This window comes from Trichomycterus rosablanca, chromosome 13 (assembly GCF_030014385.1).
Source record: "Trichomycterus rosablanca isolate fTriRos1 chromosome 13, fTriRos1.hap1, whole genome shotgun sequence".
Taxonomy (NCBI): Eukaryota; Metazoa; Chordata; class Actinopteri; order Siluriformes; family Trichomycteridae; genus Trichomycterus; species Trichomycterus rosablanca.
The window spans coordinates 1,499,497-1,520,242 of NC_086000.1; the positions used below are offsets into that span (position 1 = coordinate 1,499,497).

General features: G+C 32.8%; 2 protein-coding genes across 2 annotated transcripts in view; both read right to left on the bottom strand.

Moving 5' to 3' along the window:
* Window positions 1-1,472: 1,472 nt before the first annotated feature.
* The window catches only part of si:ch211-266g18.10 (titin), a 35,211-nt gene continuing 15,937 nt past the window's right edge, over window positions 1,473-20,746 (bottom strand). Inside the window, exons 34-87 of the mRNA XM_063007866.1 lie at window positions 20,613-20,663; window positions 20,466-20,510; window positions 20,337-20,381; window positions 20,132-20,182; window positions 19,929-20,018; window positions 19,727-19,837; window positions 19,571-19,612; window positions 19,435-19,482; window positions 19,297-19,347; window positions 19,083-19,193; window positions 18,680-18,736; window positions 18,207-18,260; window positions 18,065-18,121; window positions 17,819-17,920; window positions 17,677-17,733; window positions 17,482-17,538; window positions 17,336-17,389; window positions 17,194-17,250; window positions 16,985-17,041; window positions 16,852-16,905; window positions 16,658-16,714; window positions 16,437-16,490; window positions 16,292-16,345; window positions 16,101-16,157; window positions 15,894-15,950; window positions 15,762-15,815; window positions 15,620-15,676; window positions 15,411-15,467; window positions 15,266-15,319; window positions 15,124-15,180; window positions 14,957-15,013; window positions 13,279-13,332; window positions 11,896-11,952; window positions 11,747-11,800; window positions 10,156-10,212; window positions 10,007-10,060; window positions 8,416-8,472; window positions 8,267-8,320; window positions 8,125-8,181; window positions 7,888-7,986; window positions 7,746-7,802; window positions 7,537-7,593; window positions 7,286-7,387; window positions 6,953-7,003; window positions 6,669-6,821; window positions 6,544-6,591; window positions 6,401-6,448; window positions 5,978-6,025; window positions 5,854-5,898; window positions 5,619-5,666; window positions 5,396-5,431; window positions 5,142-5,183; window positions 5,008-5,046; window positions 1,473-4,492 (exon numbers count right to left, since the gene is read on the bottom strand). Of these exons, the coding sequence (XP_062863936.1) occupies window positions 4,407-4,492; window positions 5,008-5,046; window positions 5,142-5,183; window positions 5,396-5,431; window positions 5,619-5,666; window positions 5,854-5,898; window positions 5,978-6,025; window positions 6,401-6,448; window positions 6,544-6,591; window positions 6,669-6,821; window positions 6,953-7,003; window positions 7,286-7,387; window positions 7,537-7,593; window positions 7,746-7,802; window positions 7,888-7,986; window positions 8,125-8,181; window positions 8,267-8,320; window positions 8,416-8,472; window positions 10,007-10,060; window positions 10,156-10,212; window positions 11,747-11,800; window positions 11,896-11,952; window positions 13,279-13,332; window positions 14,957-15,013; window positions 15,124-15,180; window positions 15,266-15,319; window positions 15,411-15,467; window positions 15,620-15,676; window positions 15,762-15,815; window positions 15,894-15,950; window positions 16,101-16,157; window positions 16,292-16,345; window positions 16,437-16,490; window positions 16,658-16,714; window positions 16,852-16,905; window positions 16,985-17,041; window positions 17,194-17,250; window positions 17,336-17,389; window positions 17,482-17,538; window positions 17,677-17,733; window positions 17,819-17,920; window positions 18,065-18,121; window positions 18,207-18,260; window positions 18,680-18,736; window positions 19,083-19,193; window positions 19,297-19,347; window positions 19,435-19,482; window positions 19,571-19,612; window positions 19,727-19,837; window positions 19,929-20,018; window positions 20,132-20,182; window positions 20,337-20,381; window positions 20,466-20,510; window positions 20,613-20,663 (3,269 nt within the window). The 3' untranslated portion in view covers window positions 1,473-4,406. The remainder of the gene's footprint in view (window positions 4,493-5,007; window positions 5,047-5,141; window positions 5,184-5,395; window positions 5,432-5,618; window positions 5,667-5,853; window positions 5,899-5,977; window positions 6,026-6,400; window positions 6,449-6,543; window positions 6,592-6,668; window positions 6,822-6,952; window positions 7,004-7,285; window positions 7,388-7,536; window positions 7,594-7,745; window positions 7,803-7,887; window positions 7,987-8,124; window positions 8,182-8,266; window positions 8,321-8,415; window positions 8,473-10,006; window positions 10,061-10,155; window positions 10,213-11,746; window positions 11,801-11,895; window positions 11,953-13,278; window positions 13,333-14,956; window positions 15,014-15,123; window positions 15,181-15,265; window positions 15,320-15,410; window positions 15,468-15,619; window positions 15,677-15,761; window positions 15,816-15,893; window positions 15,951-16,100; window positions 16,158-16,291; window positions 16,346-16,436; window positions 16,491-16,657; window positions 16,715-16,851; window positions 16,906-16,984; window positions 17,042-17,193; window positions 17,251-17,335; window positions 17,390-17,481; window positions 17,539-17,676; window positions 17,734-17,818; window positions 17,921-18,064; window positions 18,122-18,206; window positions 18,261-18,679; window positions 18,737-19,082; window positions 19,194-19,296; window positions 19,348-19,434; window positions 19,483-19,570; window positions 19,613-19,726; window positions 19,838-19,928; window positions 20,019-20,131; window positions 20,183-20,336; window positions 20,382-20,465; window positions 20,511-20,612; window positions 20,664-20,746) is intronic.
* Window positions 13,838-14,915, bottom strand: LOC134325006 (protein TonB-like). Its single transcript, XM_063006990.1, has 5 exons — window positions 14,879-14,915; window positions 14,666-14,722; window positions 14,429-14,530; window positions 14,005-14,058; window positions 13,838-13,920 (listed from the first exon to the last, which is right to left on the bottom strand). Exons 1-5 carry the CDS (start codon window positions 14,913-14,915, stop codon window positions 13,838-13,840), a joined length of 333 nt encoding a protein of 110 aa, XP_062863060.1.

Genomic DNA, 20,746 nt, shown 5'->3' on the forward strand with positions numbered 1-20,746 from the left:
ACTTATACTTTAATCCATGTTTTGATTTATAAAAGAACAATTGTCACCCTGAGCCTGCACATGTTGCGCAATGCCGCCACCTTCTGGTGACATGAATACCTGCAGCTTTCAGAAAATGGTCCACCAAAAAGAGTTCAATATTCATTACAGTCACTTACCGCTTTGTATGGTCAGGGTCACGGTGGGTCCAGAGCAGGGCATGTCTGAGGAAACTGGACTACCTACAGGAAACCCACACGAACACGGAAAACATTTGAAATCCCTTAAAAATAGACGCGTTACGTTTTGAGCATGCGGTCTTTTACTGCCGCCTAGTGGTGATGCGGTGTAATTACAAGTGGCTAATATTCATCCGCATCGCTTGAATTTGGTCTATAAAGCTTACAATTTCACTTTATTTCGGTCAAACCAAAAGCCACTTTGTTTGGAGGTCTTCTAAATGACTTTCTGCATTGTTCCAACTCTTTATACTTGATGTTACATCAAAGCAACCAAACTTAGAGAGACAGTTGGTCCCAGTTTGCTACCCAAGCTTAGATTAAACTTAGCTGTGATGCGTCACACTATGGCTTTGTGATGGTTGGCCGCACATATGGGTCAGCTTTCACCGATGCCCTGTCTCGGTTGCTCGTAGCAGACTAGCTCCTGATAATGCTGTCCATGTCGTGTCAGTCCAGCTTGTTCTTCCACAAGTCCTGTATGGTTTTCAGATCTGTGCTTCTTTGTTATAAAATGTAATAAATGTTATTGGACAGGCCCTTGTTGCTGTGAGGTGACGGCGGTAACTGCTGCGCCACTATGCTGACCCTCGTTGACACGGGTTGTGATATTATTCTCACGCTTTTAGCAATTATGACAAAAGACCCAGCCTAGGCTATAGGTAGCATAAAATATCTTCCTAAAATGATTTTAATCTCTCATCACGTGTGATTATTTTCACTCTTTTCAATAAAATGCAACCAGACCCCCTTCTGGGCTCACTGAGGTCCCCTATAGCGCTTTTCCACCGAAAGAACTCTGGTTCTTGAACCGATTCTGTTCAGGTGTTTTGTAGAGAACCGACCCGCGTTTCCACCAGTTTTTGGGAACCAAGCCTGCGTCAGTCATCAACGGTCGGCGTTACACAACGAAAGTAAAGAGTAACATGATGGTGGAGCGTGTAGGTTATCTGTGGGGATTTGTGCTGTTGTTACAGATGTTCGTTTTCACGCAAAAAGCATCGATCAGCTATCGGTGATAAGAAGACGTAGATGTGTTTGTCATCCGCGACCCTCGGCCGGTTCAAAATCATGTTCGCAAACCAGAACAGAGCCGGATCCACGTTGGTGGAAAAGTGGTACTAGTGAACTGTGGCCCCCTGGTTGAGAAAGACCGGCCTACATCCCTTAAAGAATTTCTACATATTAATACAAATATTATTGAGGGTTTTTGTTTCTGAATAAAAATGAGACAAAGTTAAACAACAAGATGAATTAAATTTCACACAAGTTAAATCTTTATTTAGACCTTTGGTCTCTGACATTTTTAATTAGTTTTAATTAATTTTACCTAATAATACAGATGCTGCCAAATTTCAAAACATTTTACAAGTCAGATACATTAATAATCTTTTATATACACAATCAGCAGTTGATAAATTAATAATTACCTGTAAGCAGGTACAGTCAAAAGTGTACGTACACCTGTACAGAACAGGTATCTCATAGCATTTTATTTAAGTCTGTCAAGTCAAATTAATTTGGACAGCAATTTTTACAGTGCACATTGTCCCAAAGCAGGACCAAAATACCCCTGATGAGCAGCAGAGGAAACAAAGCAAGAAAAAAACTCTAAATATCTTCAATATTAAAAGGAAGAAACCGTGAGAGGAAGCAGAATCAACAGGGACCTCCGTCCTCCTCGGGTGGCCTAAATATGAGATCAATTCATTCATGGATGAGGTCAATAATTAGGAGGGTGCTGAACATACGTTCGGCTGTATAGTGTCTCATAGTACTCATGATTTTCTATATAATCTACAAAGAATTGATGCTAGTGGTGTGAAAGTTTTGTTTCTGTATAGCAAAAAAAGTAGCACATGGGAGAGACTCACCACGCCGAATAACCATCATGCCAAATGAGTGTTTCAAATCATGCAGTAAATTTTACTTTGAACATTTATTACATAAAACAACAAAACCGTCAAACTAACCTAAAATCATATCACACGTATGTCTTTTAAATAAACAGGCTTTACATGATATCACTTCCTGCCGGCGTCACGTGGTATTACACAGATACCGCACCGGAAACCAATCACGGCGTAAATGATTCACGTAAAGTGTAAGAAAAATTGAAGTCTTAGCAAGTGTCAGGTCCTATCAGGTGCCATCAGGTCCTATCAGGTCCTATCAGGTTCTATCAGGTCCTATCAGGTCCTATCAGGTGCTTTCAGGTCCTATCAGGTCCTATCAGGTGCTTTCAGGTCCTATCAGGTGCTTTCAGGTCCTATCCAGGGTAAACGGGACTCTCTGGATTAAACACTGTCTGAGTTAAAGTGGACTATATGCACGCAAGTCGAGTAAAAAATCTTGTACTGTCGACTAAAACATCAGTTCTCAGCCTTTTTCCCTCTTAGATCCCTTGTGTTAAAAAAATCCCCGTCTCGGCTCACTGAGGCCCCCTTAGTTTCTCAGTTTCTGTAAACATCTGTGTTCTGTATTTCACTTTGACTAACAGTCGTATTTAAACAGCTGCATTTTTAACATGTTAACAAATAAATATATATTTATATACAGTCATAAACGTCCTCTACTGTGCCCTCGCTCTCGTTCTGTACGTCTGATCGTCGTCTCTCTGTGACCCCCGACGTTCATCCAAACCGAACCGGGGTGCACAGAAACGTAGACGCTAAAGTCTTCACCTGACGTGTTAAATCAGTCTGTGATCGTGTTATGCTGTACAGTAAACGCGTATAAACGGGCGTCAGATTAAAAAGATCATATCTGTCGCCCATCTGTAGGTCACCGTATAAGCACAAGCGGAAAAACATAAACACGCTGGCACCATGTGGGATCCATATGGCACAGCGTCCACTAGTATCAAAAATAATTAATGCACCATGTGGCCAAAAATATCCGGACGCCTGACCGTGAGCTTGGCGGACACACAGTCCCAAAAACAAACTCTATCAAAATAGAGAAGCTTCTCACAAGACTTTGAAGTGCATCTGTGTGTGGGAATTTGTGCCGGTCCAGAAAAAAGATGACAGCTGACTGGTCACCGGTTCGTCCCAGAGCTGTTCAGCAGGGCAGAGATCAGAGCTCTGTGCAAAGTAGCTGCAAAGTTAGACGTGTAACATTTTCTTTATATAGTTGATTTATTACCCATGCTAGTAATGACATGGATTAAAAAATTAGAAGTGGCGTCCCAATACTTTTGTCCATATAGTGCATATACGGTATATTCCACAGTCTCCTACATTGCTTTTTATTTTCTGTCTGCTTCTATAATAATAATATTAATAATAATAATAATAACAATAATAATAATAATAATAATAATAATAAAACATTATCTCTACAGCAGACTGAGTGGAATTGGGATGCCTGTAATAAACAACTCTCCCGTCAGCTGCTGAATTTAATGCTTTAGTCGTCATTTTTCATCATTTTGATGGGAAACGGTGGAATGCTTTAAATCAGCACCCCATCAAAATGAGGCTGGAGTTTTTTATTAATCGAGGTTCTGATTGAGGTTCTGAACCTCGAGTTTCATCGTTACAGACTCGTCGTTCACCACAGCAGGACGTTTTCTGTGGTCAGACGAGCAGTTTGTTTCGTCATCGTCCGTCAGAGCTTCCACGGATCCTCGGTTCCTTTTAAGACATTACACAGGAAGTATAAAGACATAAACAGAAAGAGTGAGTGTGTTCCATCAGGAGAAGAAGGTTGATCCAGACGTTCCTAATTAAAAGACACGTGGCATTAAAGTGTCACAGTCTTGTGATATTTGTAATCAAAACAATAAAGGAAATGAACAGCAGGTCTGCTCAGCACCTACAGGTTTAATCCTGTTATTTAAGTAAATGTGCTTCATATTAGAGTTTAACACAATTTTCACTGGTTATTTGATCAATTTTGGAACGTCTAGAACACAGAAAAATCACGGACTGGAACGTTTACAGGAACATCATCATCATACACACACTTAAACGAGTAAAGGTTCGAGGAATCGGCCGTGTCGTTCATTTCAAAGCTCGTCAACAATCAAAATGTGTTTCTGTCCTTCAGCCCTCGGTGATTTAACCATTGAGGACCGAGAGTGTCTCCGTAACCCCTGAAGGTTATGAGATCACATCGTATATCATGTATCATGTCATCACTTAGACTCGTGATGATTTAATCTTGTCAGCTGACATCAGATCATCATAAGTAGGGTGGTGAGAAGGGGAAGAAGGGGTACTGCATGTCGTACTCATCCACGTAGAAACACTGGAAATACGGAACCTCGTCTGAAACAGGACAGAGAGAACGAGGATGACTTAGAGGTACGCTTCAAGTTTTAACAAAAAAAAGTGCATCTCTGATAAACAAAAATAGATATTACCAACCTGACCCTGACCTAATAATAATAATAATAATGAGAATAATAATAATAATAATATAATGAATACTACTACTACTACTACTAATAATAATAAAAATGATAATTAAAAATAAATAATAATAATAATAATAATAACAAAATATTAAAAATACGAAAAAAATAAGAAAAAATAAGAAAAAAGTAATAATAACAACCATAATACCATTAATAATATAAATAAGAATAAGAATAGTAATAATAACAATCATTATAATAATAATTATTATTCGTTTTTAAATTTAAAAACTAAAAACATATAACAACAATAATAATAATATAATAGTAATATAATTACTACTATTACTACTACTACTAATAATAATAACAAATAATAAAAGTAATAATAATAATATTAATAATAATAAAAGACTTGTGGTTTACCTTCTAATGGTTCCGCTTCCTTGGTCACCTCTGGCTCTTCTAATAAAAAAAAAAAAAATAAATGCAGCAAATTAATGTACCATGATGTTATAAGTGTAAATAAGAATTAAATTAATTACGATTGAGTGATTTACCTTGTATTTTCTTCTCCTCGGTCAGTGACTCAGTGGGTGTTTCTGAGAGGAAGCAGTTTTATTTTATATTATTATTTATATATTTGTATATAATTTATTTATATTTTTATTTACAAATTTTTATAGAAATGTAGTAGATTGTTTTGTTTTATTTACCTTCCTCTTGGATTTTGTCTTTTTTTTTTAAATAAAAAGATTTTTTAGTATTTTTTTTAGTATTTTTAGTGTAATTAATGTGTATAAAATTAAAATACCTTTTACTGGAAGTGTCTCCACTGGGGCGACGATTTCTTTTTAAATAAAAATAAGATTTACAATCATTTGACTGATAAAATATTAAATACAGCAAAAATATAAAATACAGTAAGATATAAAATACAGCAAAAATATAAAATACAGTAAAAATATAAAATACAGTAAGATATAAGATACAGCGTCTGAATGATTTATTTGTTGTGAAGTGAGGTTTTTATTTACCTTCCTCTTTAGGTTTAGGAGGGACCTCTTCTTTAGGAGTCTGGTCTTCTACAGGAAAAAACACAATAGATAAAATAAAATAAACTGCACTAGAATTTCAGGACATGAAGGTATAATCAGAAGACATCACCTTCAAATCTTACTTAAATAAATAAATCAATTCAGTGTCTCTGGTACCTGATTAAAACAAAACATAAATAAATCATGTAAAACATAATGAAATGATAAACGATACCTGTTTTTCTGAGCAGGGGTTTGGTTTGGTTCTTCAGTAGTCGCTCTGTGTGGAAATAAAAACACGGTCGGTTTAGTTCGTCTGTATTTATTCTGATTTATTAGGTTTTATTTCATATTTATACCTTGTTTAATAGCTGCTTGTTTAGTGATGTTTTTCAGAGCCTCTCGTCCTGAAAGAGAAAGAAAATACAAACACAGAATTAAATGAGGTTAGGGTTCAGGGTTGGGGTTACAGATAGGGTTGGGGTTTAGGGTTAGGGTTTAAGGTTAGGGTTACAGTTAGGGTTAGGGTTTAGGGTTAGGGTTACAGATAGGGTTGGGGTTTAGAGTTAGGGTTAAGGAGGGGTTGGGGGTTAGGGTTACAGATAGGGTTTGGGTTTAGAGTTAGGGTTAAGGAGGGGTTGGGGGTTAGGGTTACAGATAGGTTTAGGGTTTAAGGTTAGGGTTACAGTTAGGGTTAGGGTTACAGAAAGGGTTTGGGTTTAGGGTTTATTTGCTCTATTCATTTCCATATTAATGGATGTGTTTGTGTGTGGCTGAAGTACTTTTTACTACTGTGGATATTTTGAGCTTCTCTTTTGAGAGTCCAGGTCCTGTCCAAAAAAATAAAGCAGTTTTATTGTAAATAAAAGACAATATAAGATATTTTCTTATATTTTATCCACCTGGGGTGCAAATTATAACAAACCTTTCTTTATCAGTGCAGGTTTTACTTTCTCCTTCACCTCCCTCGGCTCTGTGATAAAAAACAATGAGGATTTAATTAATTCAGTCGTACAAAATACGTTTATGTTCACTGTGGAGCCTCAATACCTTTGAGGGTTCGATTGTCCATCTTCAGTTGATCGATTCGGCTCTGCGTGGACTCCAGGTCGGTTCTGATCTCACCGATGTCCTTCCTCAGCAGATCCAGGATGGAGAGTTTTTGGTTGATGGCTTTCAGAAGCTCCACCTCCATCGCAACATCTGCATACAGAGAAAAAGGGTCAGGGTTAAGGTTTAGGGTTAAGGTTCAGGAATAGGGTTAGGGTTAAGGATTGGGGTTATGGTTAGGGGTTAGAGTTAGGGTCTTATTGTTATAGAAACACAAAAAGTACCTTTAGCGCTTGGATACACCACAGCAAGAGGTTCTTTAGAGACAACGGGCTCTGTCAGAGAACAACAATATTAATTTATTGTAATAATTATTAATATTTTGTGTAGATTGTCAACCAGTTCTCCCAAATTTAAAGGGTTAGGGTTGGTGTTTAGGGATGGGGTTGAGGTTGATAAGGGTTAGGTTAAGTGTTAAGGTTAGAGTTGGGTTTAGGGTTTAGGTTAGGGTTGGAGTTTAGAGTTAAGGGTTCTGTAAAATATGAACGTTGTACTTTAAGGTCGTGGTTACTATAAAGCTTTAATTATTAAAATTTAACAAGAGATTAATATTGTACCTTTCTTTAGAGGAAGATCCAGTTTTATCTTTTCTTTTGGTACTGGTTCTTTCTTTGGTGCTTCTTTAGATTTTGGCATTTCTTTTAGAACAGCTTCAGGTTCTGCTAAATATTATATTATATTATAATTGTGTTTTAAGATAAAAATTCTTCTACTAAAATGATGAATATTGGAAATATTGTTTGGGCCAAAAGAAAAATTCTTGATACTGTTTTTTTTTTACCAGAACATTTAATAAGAACAGAAGTACCTTTAATCTTTGGAGCAGGTTTAGGTTTTGGTTTCTCTTTCAGAGCAGCTTCAGGTTCTGTGGAAAATTAATGTTGTACTTTATAGTTAATACATAAATAGACTATAACATATATAACAGATATACACTGTGTTTAGGCCTGTAAAGCTGCTTGTATAAAATAATCTACTTTATCTATGAATTCTAATGTTTAATAAGAACAGAAGTACCTTTAATCTTTGGAGCAGGTTTAGGTTTTGGTTTTTCTTTCAGAGCAGCTTTAGGTTCTGTAAAATATGAACGTTGTACTTTAAGGTCGTGGTTACTATGAAGCTTTGTGTATTAAAATAAAACAAGAGGTTAATATTGTACCTTTCTTTAGAGGAAGATCCAGTTTTATCTTTTCTTTTGGTACCGGTTCTTTCTTTGGTGCTTCTTTAGGTTTTGGCTTTTCTTTTAGAACTGCAGGTTCTGCTAAATATAAACATTGTGTTTTAAGATAAAAAATTCTTCTGATTATTGAAAATTTTGTTTGGACCACCAAATAAAAAATTCTTAATACTGTTAAAGTTTTTTTTAACTAAAACATTTAAAGGTGAACAGAAGTACCTTTAATCTTTGGAGCAGGTTTAGGTTTTGGTGTTTCTTTCAGAGCAGCTTCAGGTTCTGTAAAATATAAACGTTGTTCTTTAAGGTCGTGGTTACTATAAAGCTTTAATAATTAAAATAAAACAAGAGGTTAATATTGTACCTTTCTTTAGAGGAAGATCCGGTTTAGTTTTATCTTTTGGTACCGGTTCTGCTTCTGAAACACAATCAGACGTTCTGCTTTAAGGTTCTGATTATTAAACTCGGCCATCGGTTAGAATTAAACTATTTCATGGAAACTTTCTTAAATACCTTTCTTCTGAACTGGTGGTTTAGCTGTTGGCTTTTGTTTCGGAGCAGCTTCAGGTTCTGTGGAAAATTAATGTTGTACTTTATTGTTAATACATAAATAGACTATAACATATATAACAGATATACACTGTGTTTAGGCCTGTAAAGCTGCTTGTATAAAATAATCTACTTTATCTATGAATTCTAATGTTTAATAAAAACAGAAGTACCTTTAATCTTTGGAGCAGGTTTAGGTTTTGGTTTTTCTTTCAGAGCAGCTTCAGGTTCTGTAAAATATAAACGTTGTTCTTTATTATTAATACATAGATAGACTATAACATATATAACATATAAAACATATATGGACTGTGTTTAGGCCTGTAAAACTGCTTAGATACAAAATTCTACTGCAAAACTCTACACAAGGAATTCTAACATTTAATAAAAACAGAAGTACCTTTAATCTTTGGAGCAGGTTTAGTTGTTGGTTTTTCTTTCAGAGCAGCTTTAGGTTCTGTAAAATATGAACGTTGTTCTTTAAGGTCGTGGTTACTATAAAGCTTTGTTGTATTAAAATAAAACGAGAGATTAATATTGTACCTTTCTTTAGAGGAAGATCCAGTTTAGTTTTATCTTTTGGTACCAGTTCTGCTTCTGAAACACAATCAGACGTTCTGCTTTAAGGTTCTGATTATTAAACTTGATCATCAGTTAGAATTAAAACATTTATACCTTTAATCTTTGGAGCAGGTTTAGTTGTTGGTTTTTCTTATTATTAATACATATATAACAGATATACACTGTGTTTAGGCCTGTAAAGCTGCTTGTATAAAATAATCTACTTTATCTATGAATTCTAATGTTTAATAAGAACAGAAGTACCTTTAATCTTTGGAGCAGGTTTAGGTTTTGGTTTCTCTTTCAGAGCAGCTTCAGGTTCTGTGGAAAATTAATGTTGTACTTTATAGTTAATACATAAATAGACTATAACATATATAACAGATATACACTGTGTTTAGGCCTGTAAAGCTGCTTGTATAAAATAATCTACTTTATCTATGAATTCTAATGTTTAATAAGAACAGAAGTACCTTTAATCTTTGGAGCAGGTTTAGGTTTTGGTTTTTCTTTCAGAGCAGCTTCAGGTTCTGTAAAATATGAACGTTGTACTTTAAGGTCGTGGTTACTATGAAGCTTTGTGTATTAAAATAAAACAAGAGGTTAATATTGTACCTTTCTTTAGAGGAAGATCCAGTTTTATCTTTTCTTTTGGTACCGATTCTTTCTTTGGTGCTTCTTTAGGTTTTGGCTTTTCTTTTAGAACTGCAGGTTCTGCTAAATATAAACATTGTGTTTTAAGATAAAAAATTCTTCTGATTATTGAAAATTTTGTTTGGACCACCAAATAAAAAATTCTTAATACTGTTAAAGGTTTTTTTAACAAAAACATTTAAAGGTGAACAGAAGTACCTTTAATCTTTGGAGCAGGTTTAGGTTTTGGTGTTTCTTTCAGAGCAGCTTCAGGTTCTGTAAAATATAAACGTTGTTCTTTAAGGTCGTGGTTACTATAAAGCTTTAATAATTAAAATAAAACAAGAGGTTAATGTTGTACCTTTCTTTAGAGGAAGATCCGGTTTAGTTTTATCTTTTGGTACCGGTTCTGCTTCTGAAACACAATCAGACGTTCTGCTTTAAGGTTCTGATTATTAAACTCGGCCATCGGTTAGAATTAAACTATTTCATGGAAACTTTCTTAAATACCTTTCTTCTGAACTGGTGGTTTAGCTGTTGGCTTTTGTTTCGGAGCAGCTTCAGGTTCTGTGGAAAATTAATGTTGTACTTTATTGTTAATACATAAATAGACTATAACATATATAACAGATATACACTGTGTTTAGGCCTGTAAAGCTGCTTGTATAAAATAATCTACTTTATCTATGAATTCTAATGTTTAATAAAAACAGAAGTACCTTTAATCTTTGGAGCAGGTTTAGGTTTTGGTTTTTCTTTCAGAGCAGCTTCAGGTTCTGTAAAATATAAACGTTGTTCTTTATTATTAATACATAGATAGACTATAACATATATAACATATAAAACATATATGGACTGTGTTTAGGCCTGTAAAACTGCTTAGATACAAAATTCTACTGCAAAACTCTACACAAGGAATTCTAACATTTAATAAAAACAGAAGTACCTTTAATCTTTGGAGCAGGTTTAGTTGTTGGTTTTTCTTTCAGAGCAGCTTTAGGTTCTGTAAAATATGAACGTTGTTCTTTAAGGTCGTGGTTACTATAAAGCTTTGTTGTATTAAAATAAAACGAGAGATTAATATTGTACCTTTCTTTAGAGGAAGATCCAGTTTAGTTTTATCTTTTGGTACCAGTTCTGCTTCTGAAACACAATCAGACGTTCTGCTTTAAGGTTCTGATTATTAAACTTGATCATCAGTTAGAATTAAAACATTTATACCTTTAATCTTTGGAGCAGGTTTAGTTGTTGGTTTTTCTTATTATTAATACATATATAACAGATATACACTGTGTTTAGGCCTGTAAAGCTGCTTGTATAAAATAATCTACTTTATCTATGAATTCTAATGTTTAATAAGAACAGAAGTACCTTTAATCTTTGGAGCAGGTTTAGGTTTTGGTTTCTCTTTCAGAGCAGCTTCAGGTTCTGTGGAAAATTAATGTTGTACTTTATAGTTAATACATAAATAGACTATAACATATATAACAGATATACACTGTGTTTAGGCCTGTAAAGCTGCTTGTATAAAATAATCTACTTTATCTATGAATTCTAATGTTTAATAAGAACAGAAGTACCTTTAATCTTTGGAGCAGGTTTAGGTTTTGGTTTTTCTTTCAGAGCAGCTTCAGGTTCTGTAAAATATGAACGTTGTACTTTAAGGTCGTGGTTACTATGAAGCTTTGTGTATTAAAATAAAACAAGAGGTTAATATTGTACCTTTCTTTAGAGGAAGATCCAGTTTTATCTTTTCTTTTGGTACCGATTCTTTCTTTGGTGCTTCTTTAGGTTTTGGCTTTTCTTTTAGAACTGCAGGTTCTGCTAAATATAAACATTGTGTTTTAAGATAAAAAATTCTTCTGATTATTGAAAATTTTGTTTGGACCACCAAATAAAAAATTCTTAATACTGTTAAAGGTTTTTTTAACAAAAACATTTAAAGGTGAACAGAAGTACCTTTAATCTTTGGAGCAGGTTTAGGTTTTGGTGTTTCTTTCAGAGCAGCTTCAGGTTCTGTAAAATATAAACGTTGTTCTTTAAGGTCGTGGTTACTATAAAGCTTTAATAATTAAAATAAAACAAGAGGTTAATGTTGTACCTTTCTTTAGAGGAAGATCCGGTTTAGTTTTATCTTTTGGTACCGGTTCTGCTTCTGAAACACAATCAGACGTTCTGCTTTAAGGTTCTGATTATTAAACTCGGCCATCGGTTAGAATTAAACTATTTCATGGAAACTTTCTTAAATACCTTTCTTCTGAACTGGTGGTTTAGCTGTTGGCTTTTGTTTCGGAGCAGCTTCAGGTTCTGTGGAAAATTAATGTTGTACTTTATTGTTAATACATAAATAGACTATAACATATATAACAGATATACACTGTGTTTAGGCCTGTAAAGCTGCTTGTATAAAATAATCTACTTTATCTATGAATTCTAATGTTTAATAAAAACAGAAGTACCTTTAATCTTTGGAGCAGGTTTAGGTTTTGGTTTTTCTTTCAGAGCAGCTTCAGGTTCTGTAAAATATAAACGTTGTTCTTTATTATTAATACATAGATAGACTATAACATATATAACATATAAAACATATATGGACTGTGTTTAGGCCTGTAAAACTGCTTAGATACAAAATTCTACTGCAAAACTCTACACAAGGAATTCTAACATTTAATAAAAACAGAAGTACCTTTAATCTTTGGAGCAGGTTTAGTTGTTGGTTTTTCTTTCAGAGCAGCTTTAGGTTCTGTAAAATATGAACGTTGTTCTTTAAGGTCGTGGTTACTATAAAGCTTTGTTGTATTAAAATAAAACGAGAGATTAATATTGTACCTTTCTTTAGAGGAAGATCCAGTTTAGTTTTATCTTTTGGTACCAGTTCTGCTTCTGAAACACAATCAGACGTTCTGCTTTAAGGTTCTGATTATTAAACTTGATCATCAGTTAGAATTAAAACATTTATACCTTTAATCTTTGGAGCAGGTTTAGTTGTTGGTTTTTCTTATTATTAATACATATATAACAGATATACACTGTGTTTAGGCCTGTAAAGCTGCTTGTATAAAATAATCTACTTTATCTATGAATTCTAATGTTTAATAAGAACAGAAGTACCTTTAATCTTTGGAGCAGGTTTAGGTTTTGGTTTTTCTTTCAGAGCAGCTTCAGGTTCTGTAAAATATGAACGTTGTACTTTAAGGTCGTGGTTACTATGAAGCTTTGTGTATTAAAATAAAACAAGAGGTTAATATTGTACCTTTCTTTAGAGGAAGATCCAGTTTTATCTTTTCTTTTGGTACCGATTCTTTCTTTGGTGCTTCTTTAGGTTTTGGCTTTTCTTTTAGAACTGCAGGTTCTGCTAAATATAAACATTGTGTTTTAAGATAAAAAATTCTTCTGATTATTGAAAATTTTGTTTGGACCACCAAATAAAAAATTCTTAATACTGTTAAAGGTTTTTTTTAACAAAAACATTTAAAGGTGAACAGAAGTACCTTTAATCTTTGGAGCAGGTTTAGGTTTTGGTGTTTCTTTCAGAGCAGCTTCAGGTTCTGTAAAATATAAACGTTGTTCTTTAAGGTCGTGGTTACTATAAAGCTTTAATAATTAAAATAAAACAAGAGGTTAATGTTGTACCTTTCTTTAGAGGAAGATCCGGTTTAGTTTTATCTTTTGGTACCGGTTCTGCTTCTGAAACACAATCAGACGTTCTGCTTTAAGGTTCTGATTATTAAACTCGGCCATCGGTTAGAATTAAACTATTTCATGGAAACTTTCTTAAATACCTTTCTTCTGAACTGGTGGTTTAGCTGTTGGCTTTTGTTTCGGAGCAGCTTCAGGTTCTGTGGAAAATTAATGTTGTACTTTATTGTTAATACATAAATAGACTATAACATATATAACAGATATACACTGTGTTTAGGCCTGTAAAGCTGCTTGTATAAAATAATCTACTTTATCTATGAATTCTAACATTTAATAAAAACAGAAGTACCTTTAATCTTTGGAGCAGGTTTAGGTTTTGGTTTTTCTTTCAGAGCAGCTTCAGGTTCTGTAAAATATGAACGTTGTTCTTTATTATTAATACATAGATAGACTATAACATATATAACATATAAAACATATATGGACTGTGTTTAGGCCTGTAAAACTGCTTAGATACAAAATTCTACTGCAAAACTCTACACAAGGAATTCTAACATTTAATAAAAACAGAAGTACCTTTAATCTTTGGAGCAGGTTTAGTTGTTGGTTTTTCTTTCAGAGCAGCTTTAGGTTCTGTAAAATATGAACGTTGTTCTTTAAGGTCGTGGTTACTATAAAGCTTTTGTATTAAAATAAAACGAGAGATTAATATTGTACCTTTCTTTAGAGGAAGATCCAGTTTAGTTTTATCTTTTGGTACCGGTTCTGCTTCTGAAACACAATCAAATGTTCTGCTTTAAGGTTCTGATTATTAAACTTGATCATCAGTTAGAATTAAAACATTTATACCTTTAATCTTTGGAGCAGGTTTAGTTGTTGGTTTTTCTTATTATTAATACATATATAACAGATATACACTGTGTTTAGGCCTGTAAAGCTGCTTGTATAAAATAATCTACTTTATCTATGAATTCTAATGTTTAATAAGAACAGAAGTACCTTTAATCTTTGGAGCAGGTTTAGGTTTTGGTTTTTCTTTCAGAGCAGCTTCAGGTTGTGTAAAATATGAACGTTGTACTTTAAGGTCGTGGTTACTATGAAGCTTTGTGTATTAAAATAAAACAAGAGGTTAATATTGTACCTTTCTTTAGAGGAAGATCCAGTTTTATCTTTTCTTTTGGTACCGGTTCTTTCTTTGGTGCTTCTTTAGGTTTTGGCTTTTCTTTTAGAACTGCAGGTTCTGCTAAATATAAACATTGTGTTTTAAGATAAAAAATTCTTCTGATTATTGAAAATTTAGTTTGGACCACCAAATAAAAAATTCTTAATACTGTTAAAGGTTTTTTTAACCAAAACATTTGAAGGTGAACAGAAGTACCTTTAATCTTTGGAGCAGGTTTAGGTTTTGGTTTTTCTTTCAGAGCAGCTTCAGGTTCTGTAAAATATAAACGTTGTTCTTTAAGGTCGTGGTTACTATAAAGCTTTAATAATTAAAATAAAACAAGAGGTTAATGCTGTACCTTTCTTTAGAGGAAGATCCAGTTTAGTTTTATCTTTTGGTACCGGTTCTGCTTCTGAAACACAATCAGACGTTCTGCTTTAAGGTTCTGATTATTAAACTCGGCCATCGGTTAGAATTAAACTATTTCATGGAAACTTTCTTAAATACCTTTCTTCTGAACTGGTGGTTTAGGTTTTGGCTTTTCTTTCAAAGCAGCTTCAGGTTCTGTGGAATATATTATTAATACATTGACAGACTATAACACATATACACCGTGTTTAGGCCTGTAAAGCTGCTAGTATAGAATAATCTACATTTAATAAGAACAGAAGTACCTTTAATCTTTAGAGCAGGTTTAGGTTTTGGTTTTTCTTTCAGAACAGCTTCAGGTTCTGTAAAATATGAACGTTGTACTTTAAGGTCGTGGTTACTATAAAGCTACGTGTATTAAAATAAAACAAGAGGTTAATATTGTACCTTTCTTTAGAGGAAGATCCGGTTTAGTTTTATCTTTTGGTACCGGTTCTGCTTCTGAAACACAATCAGACGTTCTGCTTTAAGGTTCTGATTATTAAACTCAATCGTTGGTTAGAATGAAACTATTTAATGGAACCTTAAATACCTTTCTTCTGAACTGGTGGTTTAGTTGTTGGTTTTTCTTTCAGAGCAGCTTCAGGTTCTGTGGAATATTAATGTTGTACTTTATTGTTAATACATAAATAGACTATAACATATATAACAGATATACACTGTGTTTAGGCCTGTAAAGCGGCTTGTATACAATAATCTACTTTATCTACGAATTCTAACATTTAATAAAAACAGAAGTACCTTTAATCTTTGGAGCAGGTTTAGGTTTTGGTTTTTCTTTCAGAGCAGTTTCAGGTTCTGTAAAATATAAACGTTGTACTTTAAGGTCGTGGTTACTATAAAGCTACGTGTATTAAAATAAAACGAGAGGTTAATATTGTACCTTTCTTTAGAGGAAGATCCGGTTTAGTTTTATCTTTTGGTACCGGTTCTGCTTCTGAAACACAATCAGACGTTCTGCTTTAAAGTTCTGATTATTAAACTTGATCATCAGTTAGAATTAAAACATTTATACCTTTAATCTTTGGAGCAGGTTTATGTTTTAGTTTTTCTTTTAAAACAGCTTTAGGTTCTGTAAAATATTGGTGTAGTTCTTTATTATTAATACATCTATGAACTATAGGTTCAGCTCATCAAGACTTTTGGACCTTAGAAACAACATTTTACTATAGAACAACAATAAAACTCAACACAACGAATGCTAACATTCTAACAGAAGTACCTTTAATCTTTGGAGCAGGTTTAGTTGTTGGTTTTACTTTCAGAGCAGCTTCAGAATCTGTAAAATATTGTCATTCTTTATCATTAATAGATGTATAAACTATATTTTTTTAATTATTAACTATTTATTCATGCAAATATTGTTTAGGCCATTTTAGAATGCTTAAATAAAATGATAAATTAATATTGTACCTTTCTTTAGAGGAAGATCCGGTTTAGTTTTATCTTTTGGTACCGGTTCTGCTTCTGAAACACAATTAGACGTTCTGATTAAAGTTCTGATTATTAAACTCGGTCACCAGTAAGAATGAAACCGTTTCTGGACTTAAGTAAATACCTTTTTTTGGAGCAGGTTTAGGTTTTGGTTTTTGTTTCAGATCAGCTTCAGGTTCTGTAAAATATTAATGTTGTACTTTATTATTAATAGACAGACAGATAACAGATATAACAGATATAACATATATACACTGTGTTTAGGCCTGTAAAGCTGTTTGTATACAATAATCTACTGTAAAACTCAACACAACGAATTCTAACATTAAATAAAAACAGAAGTACCTTTAATCTTTGGAGCAGGTTTAGTTGTTGGTTTTTCCTTCAGAGCAGCTTCAGGTTCTGTAAAATATTAATGTTGTTTATCATGAATAGATGTATAAACTATAAGTTTTTTTAATTATTAACTAGTTATTGATGCAAATATTGTTTAGGCCATTGTTAGAATGCTTAAATAAAATGATAAGTTAATATTGTACCTTTCTTTAGAGGAAGATCTGGTTTAGTTTTATCTTTTGGTACCGGTTCTGCTTCTGAAACACAATCAGACGTTCTGCTTTAAACTCCTCGATCGTTGGTTAGAATGAAACTATTTCATGGAACCTTAAATACCTTTCTTCTGAACTGGTGGTTTAGCTGTTGGCTTTTGTTTCAGAGCAGCTTCAGGTTCTGTAAAATATTAATGTTGTACTTTATTGTTAATACATAAATAGACTATAACATATATAACAGATATACACTGTGTTTAGGCCTGTAAAGCTGCTTGTATACAATAATCTACTTTATCTATGAATTCTAACGTTTAATAAGAACAGAAGTACCTTTAATCTTTGGAGCAGGTTTAGGTTTTGGTTTTTCTTTCAGAGCAGCTTCAGGTTCTGTAAAATATAAACGTTGTTCTTTAAGGTCGTGGTTACTGTAAAGCTTTGTGTATTAAAATAAAATGATATGTTAATGTTGTACCTTTCTTTAGAGGAAGATCCGGTTTAGTTTTATCTTTTGGTACTGATTCTGCTTCTGAAACACAATTAGATGTCCTGCTTTAAGGTTCTGATTATTAAACTCGGTCATCAGTTAGAATTAAAACTATTTTATGGAACCTTAAATACCTTTCTTCTGAACTGGTGGTTTAGGTTTTGGCTTTTGTTTCAGAGCAGCTTCAGGTTCTGTGGAATATATTATTAATACATATATAGACTATAACAGATATACACCGTGTTTAGGCCTGTAAAGCTGCTTGTATACAATAATCTACTGTAAAACTCTACACAACGAATTCTAACATTTAATAAGAACAGAAGTACCTTTAATCTTTGGAGCAGGTTTAGGTTTTGGTTTTTCTTTCAGAGCAGTTTGAGGTTCTGTAAAATATGAACGTTGTACTTTAAGGTCGTGGTTACTATAAAGCTACGTGTATTAAAATAAAACAAGAGGTTAATATTGTACCTTTCTTTAGAGGAAGATCCAGTTTTATCTTTTCTTTTGGTACCGGTTCTTTCTTTGGTGCTTCTTTAGGTTTTGGCTTTTCTTTTAGAACAGCTTCAAGTTCTGCTAAATATAAATTTTGTGTTTTAAGATAAAAATTCTTCTATTACAATGATGATTATTGGAAATATTGTTTGGGCCAAATGAAAAATTCTTGATACTGTTGAAGTTTTTTTTGCCAAAACATTTAAAGGAGAACAGAAGTACCTTTAATCTTTAGTGCAGGTTTAGGTTTTGGTTTTTCTTTCAGAGCAGCTTCAGGTTCTGTAAAATATGAACGTTGTTCTTTAAGGTCGTGGTTACTATAAAGCTTCTTCTGTTAAAATAAAACGATAAATTAATATTGTACCTTTCTTTAGAGGAAGATCCGGTTTAGTTTTATCTTTTGGTACCAGTTCTGCTTCTGAAACACAATCAAATGTTCTGCTTTAAGTTTCTGATTATTAAACTTCTATATAAAATCATTTTATAGATCATTTTTATAAGTACCTTTAATCTTTGGAGCAGGTTTAGGTTTAGGTTTTTCTTTCAGAGCAGCTTCAGGTTCTGTAAAATATTAAGGTTGTGTTTTATTTTTAATACATAAATTAATACATATATGGACTATAACTTACTGAATTATTAACTATTCATTCATACAAATATTGTTTAGGCCACAAAATGAGAAATTCTTGATCATTTTGGAGAACATTTAAAGGATTTTTTTGCTACAGTTACATTAGGGTTTGCTCATTAAGACTTTTGGACGTTGATTTCTGTAAAGCTGCTTAGAAACAACCTTCTACTGAAATAAATTCTAACATTTAATACAAATAAAAGTACCTTTAATCTTTGGAGCAGGTTTAGTTGTTGGCTTTTCTTTCAGAGCAGCTTCAGGTTCTGTAAAATTAGTGTTGTACTTTATTATTAATAGATGAACTGTAACTTTCTTCATTATCAACTATACAACTATAAGTTTTTTTAATTATTAACCATTTATTGATTCAAGTTTTCAAAATTTAATTTTTGTAATAAATGTGTAATATGTGTAATATGTTTCCTTCACAGCAGGTTTAAGTTCTGTAAAATATTACAGCTTTATTAATTTTTATTTACTGGTTTAAGTTTATATTCTTGGTTAAGGTGCTGGATTCACCATCACCAAGTTACCACTGTTGGACCCCTGAGCAAGGCCCCTTAACCCACAATGCATAAGCTGTTTAGATTTATTATTACTCTGTGATACCTTTTACTGGTTCTGGTTTAGTTTTTTCCTTCACAGCTTCTGGTTTCACTTTCTTGGAAACTTCAGCTTTTACTGATTCTGGTTCAGGTTTTTCTTTAGCCACTTCAGTCTCTGTAATATAAATATTAAACCTTTTTTACCTTCATGTTTTATGGATATAAAAAATATAATGAAAAAACTCAACAATAATAAACTAGATTTAATTCTAAATGACCTTTTTTCGGTGTTGGTGCAGGTTTTGGCTTTTCTTTTAAAGCTGAAGGTTCTAGAAAACACAAATGGTTCTACTCAGGAAAACTTTTAATTAAATATTAGTTCTAGATTCTATAAAGGAAACGTGTTTAATAAAAACCTTTTTTGGATGAAACTGGTTGAATTTTCTTTTTGATGGCAACCGGTTCTACAAAAATAGAAGAAAGTGCTTTTTTATTATTAGACTCTTCAGGTTGTGAGTTTTTGTTTTTGACAGTTTGTACACAGACTCGTACCTTTCTGTACTGGAACTTCTTTAGTCTTGGGAACTTCAGCCTCTAAAATAATAATAATAATAATAATAAAATAATTATTATTTATAATTCTAATATTAAAAATCATTTTTCATTTCTTTTTTTTCTCTGTTGAATGTTATTGTTACTCTGTGATACCTTTCACTGGTTCTGGTTTAGTTTTTTCCTTCACAGCTTCTGGTTTTACTTTTTTGGAAACTTCAGCTTTTACTGATTCTGGTTTTGTCTTTTTCTTAGGAACTGCAACATCTTAAAGGTCACAAAGTTCGAGAGTAAATGAACCTCATAAACTCTCCTGAAGATGTAAAATAAGAAACGTGCGCTTGGATTAAACTAAAACCTTGTTTGGATGGAGCAGGTCGAATCTTCTCGATTACTGGTTTTGTCTTCACTGGAACTGGTTTGGTCTTTTCTTTGGCTACTTCTGTCTCTGTAATATAAATATTAATTGTGTTTTATTTTATTGACCTTTACTTTCACTTATATGAAGAAAATAATTTCAGGAAAACACTGGACTAAACTATTATTTTAATTTTAAATTACCTTTCTTTGGTGTAGGTGCAGGTTTTGCCTTTTCTTTCACAAGTGTGGGTTCTGAAAAACATCGATGTTCTACTCAGGAAAAAGCTTTTTCATAATATCCAGTCCATTACTTAAGCTACCTTGAATATTTAAACATGATATATGTAAGGAGAGATATAACCAGTGTAACGACAACAAAAGTCTACGTCTGTGTCTGCACTCGTACCTTTTTTCACTGGTTCTGGTTTTGTTTTCTTAACAGCTTCAGCTTCTGAAATATTAAACATATTTAAAGATATAAAAATTCTTATTCATTAGTATTTTTTATTTTATTGTTATGAAGACACAATGATACCTTTCACTGGTTCTGGTTTAGGCTTTTCTTTAGCCACTTCAGTCTCTGTAATATAAATATTAAACCGTTTTCCTTCAGGTTTTATGGTTATAAAGAAAATAATAAAAAAAGCTCAACAACAATAAACTAAAATTAATTCTAAATGACCTTTCTTTGGTGTTGGTGCAGGTTTTGGTTTTTCTTTTAAAGCTGAAGGTTCTAGAAAACACAAGTGGTTCTACTCAGGAAAAACTGAATAATTCTATATATAAATATTATTTAAGATTAGAGGATAACATCAT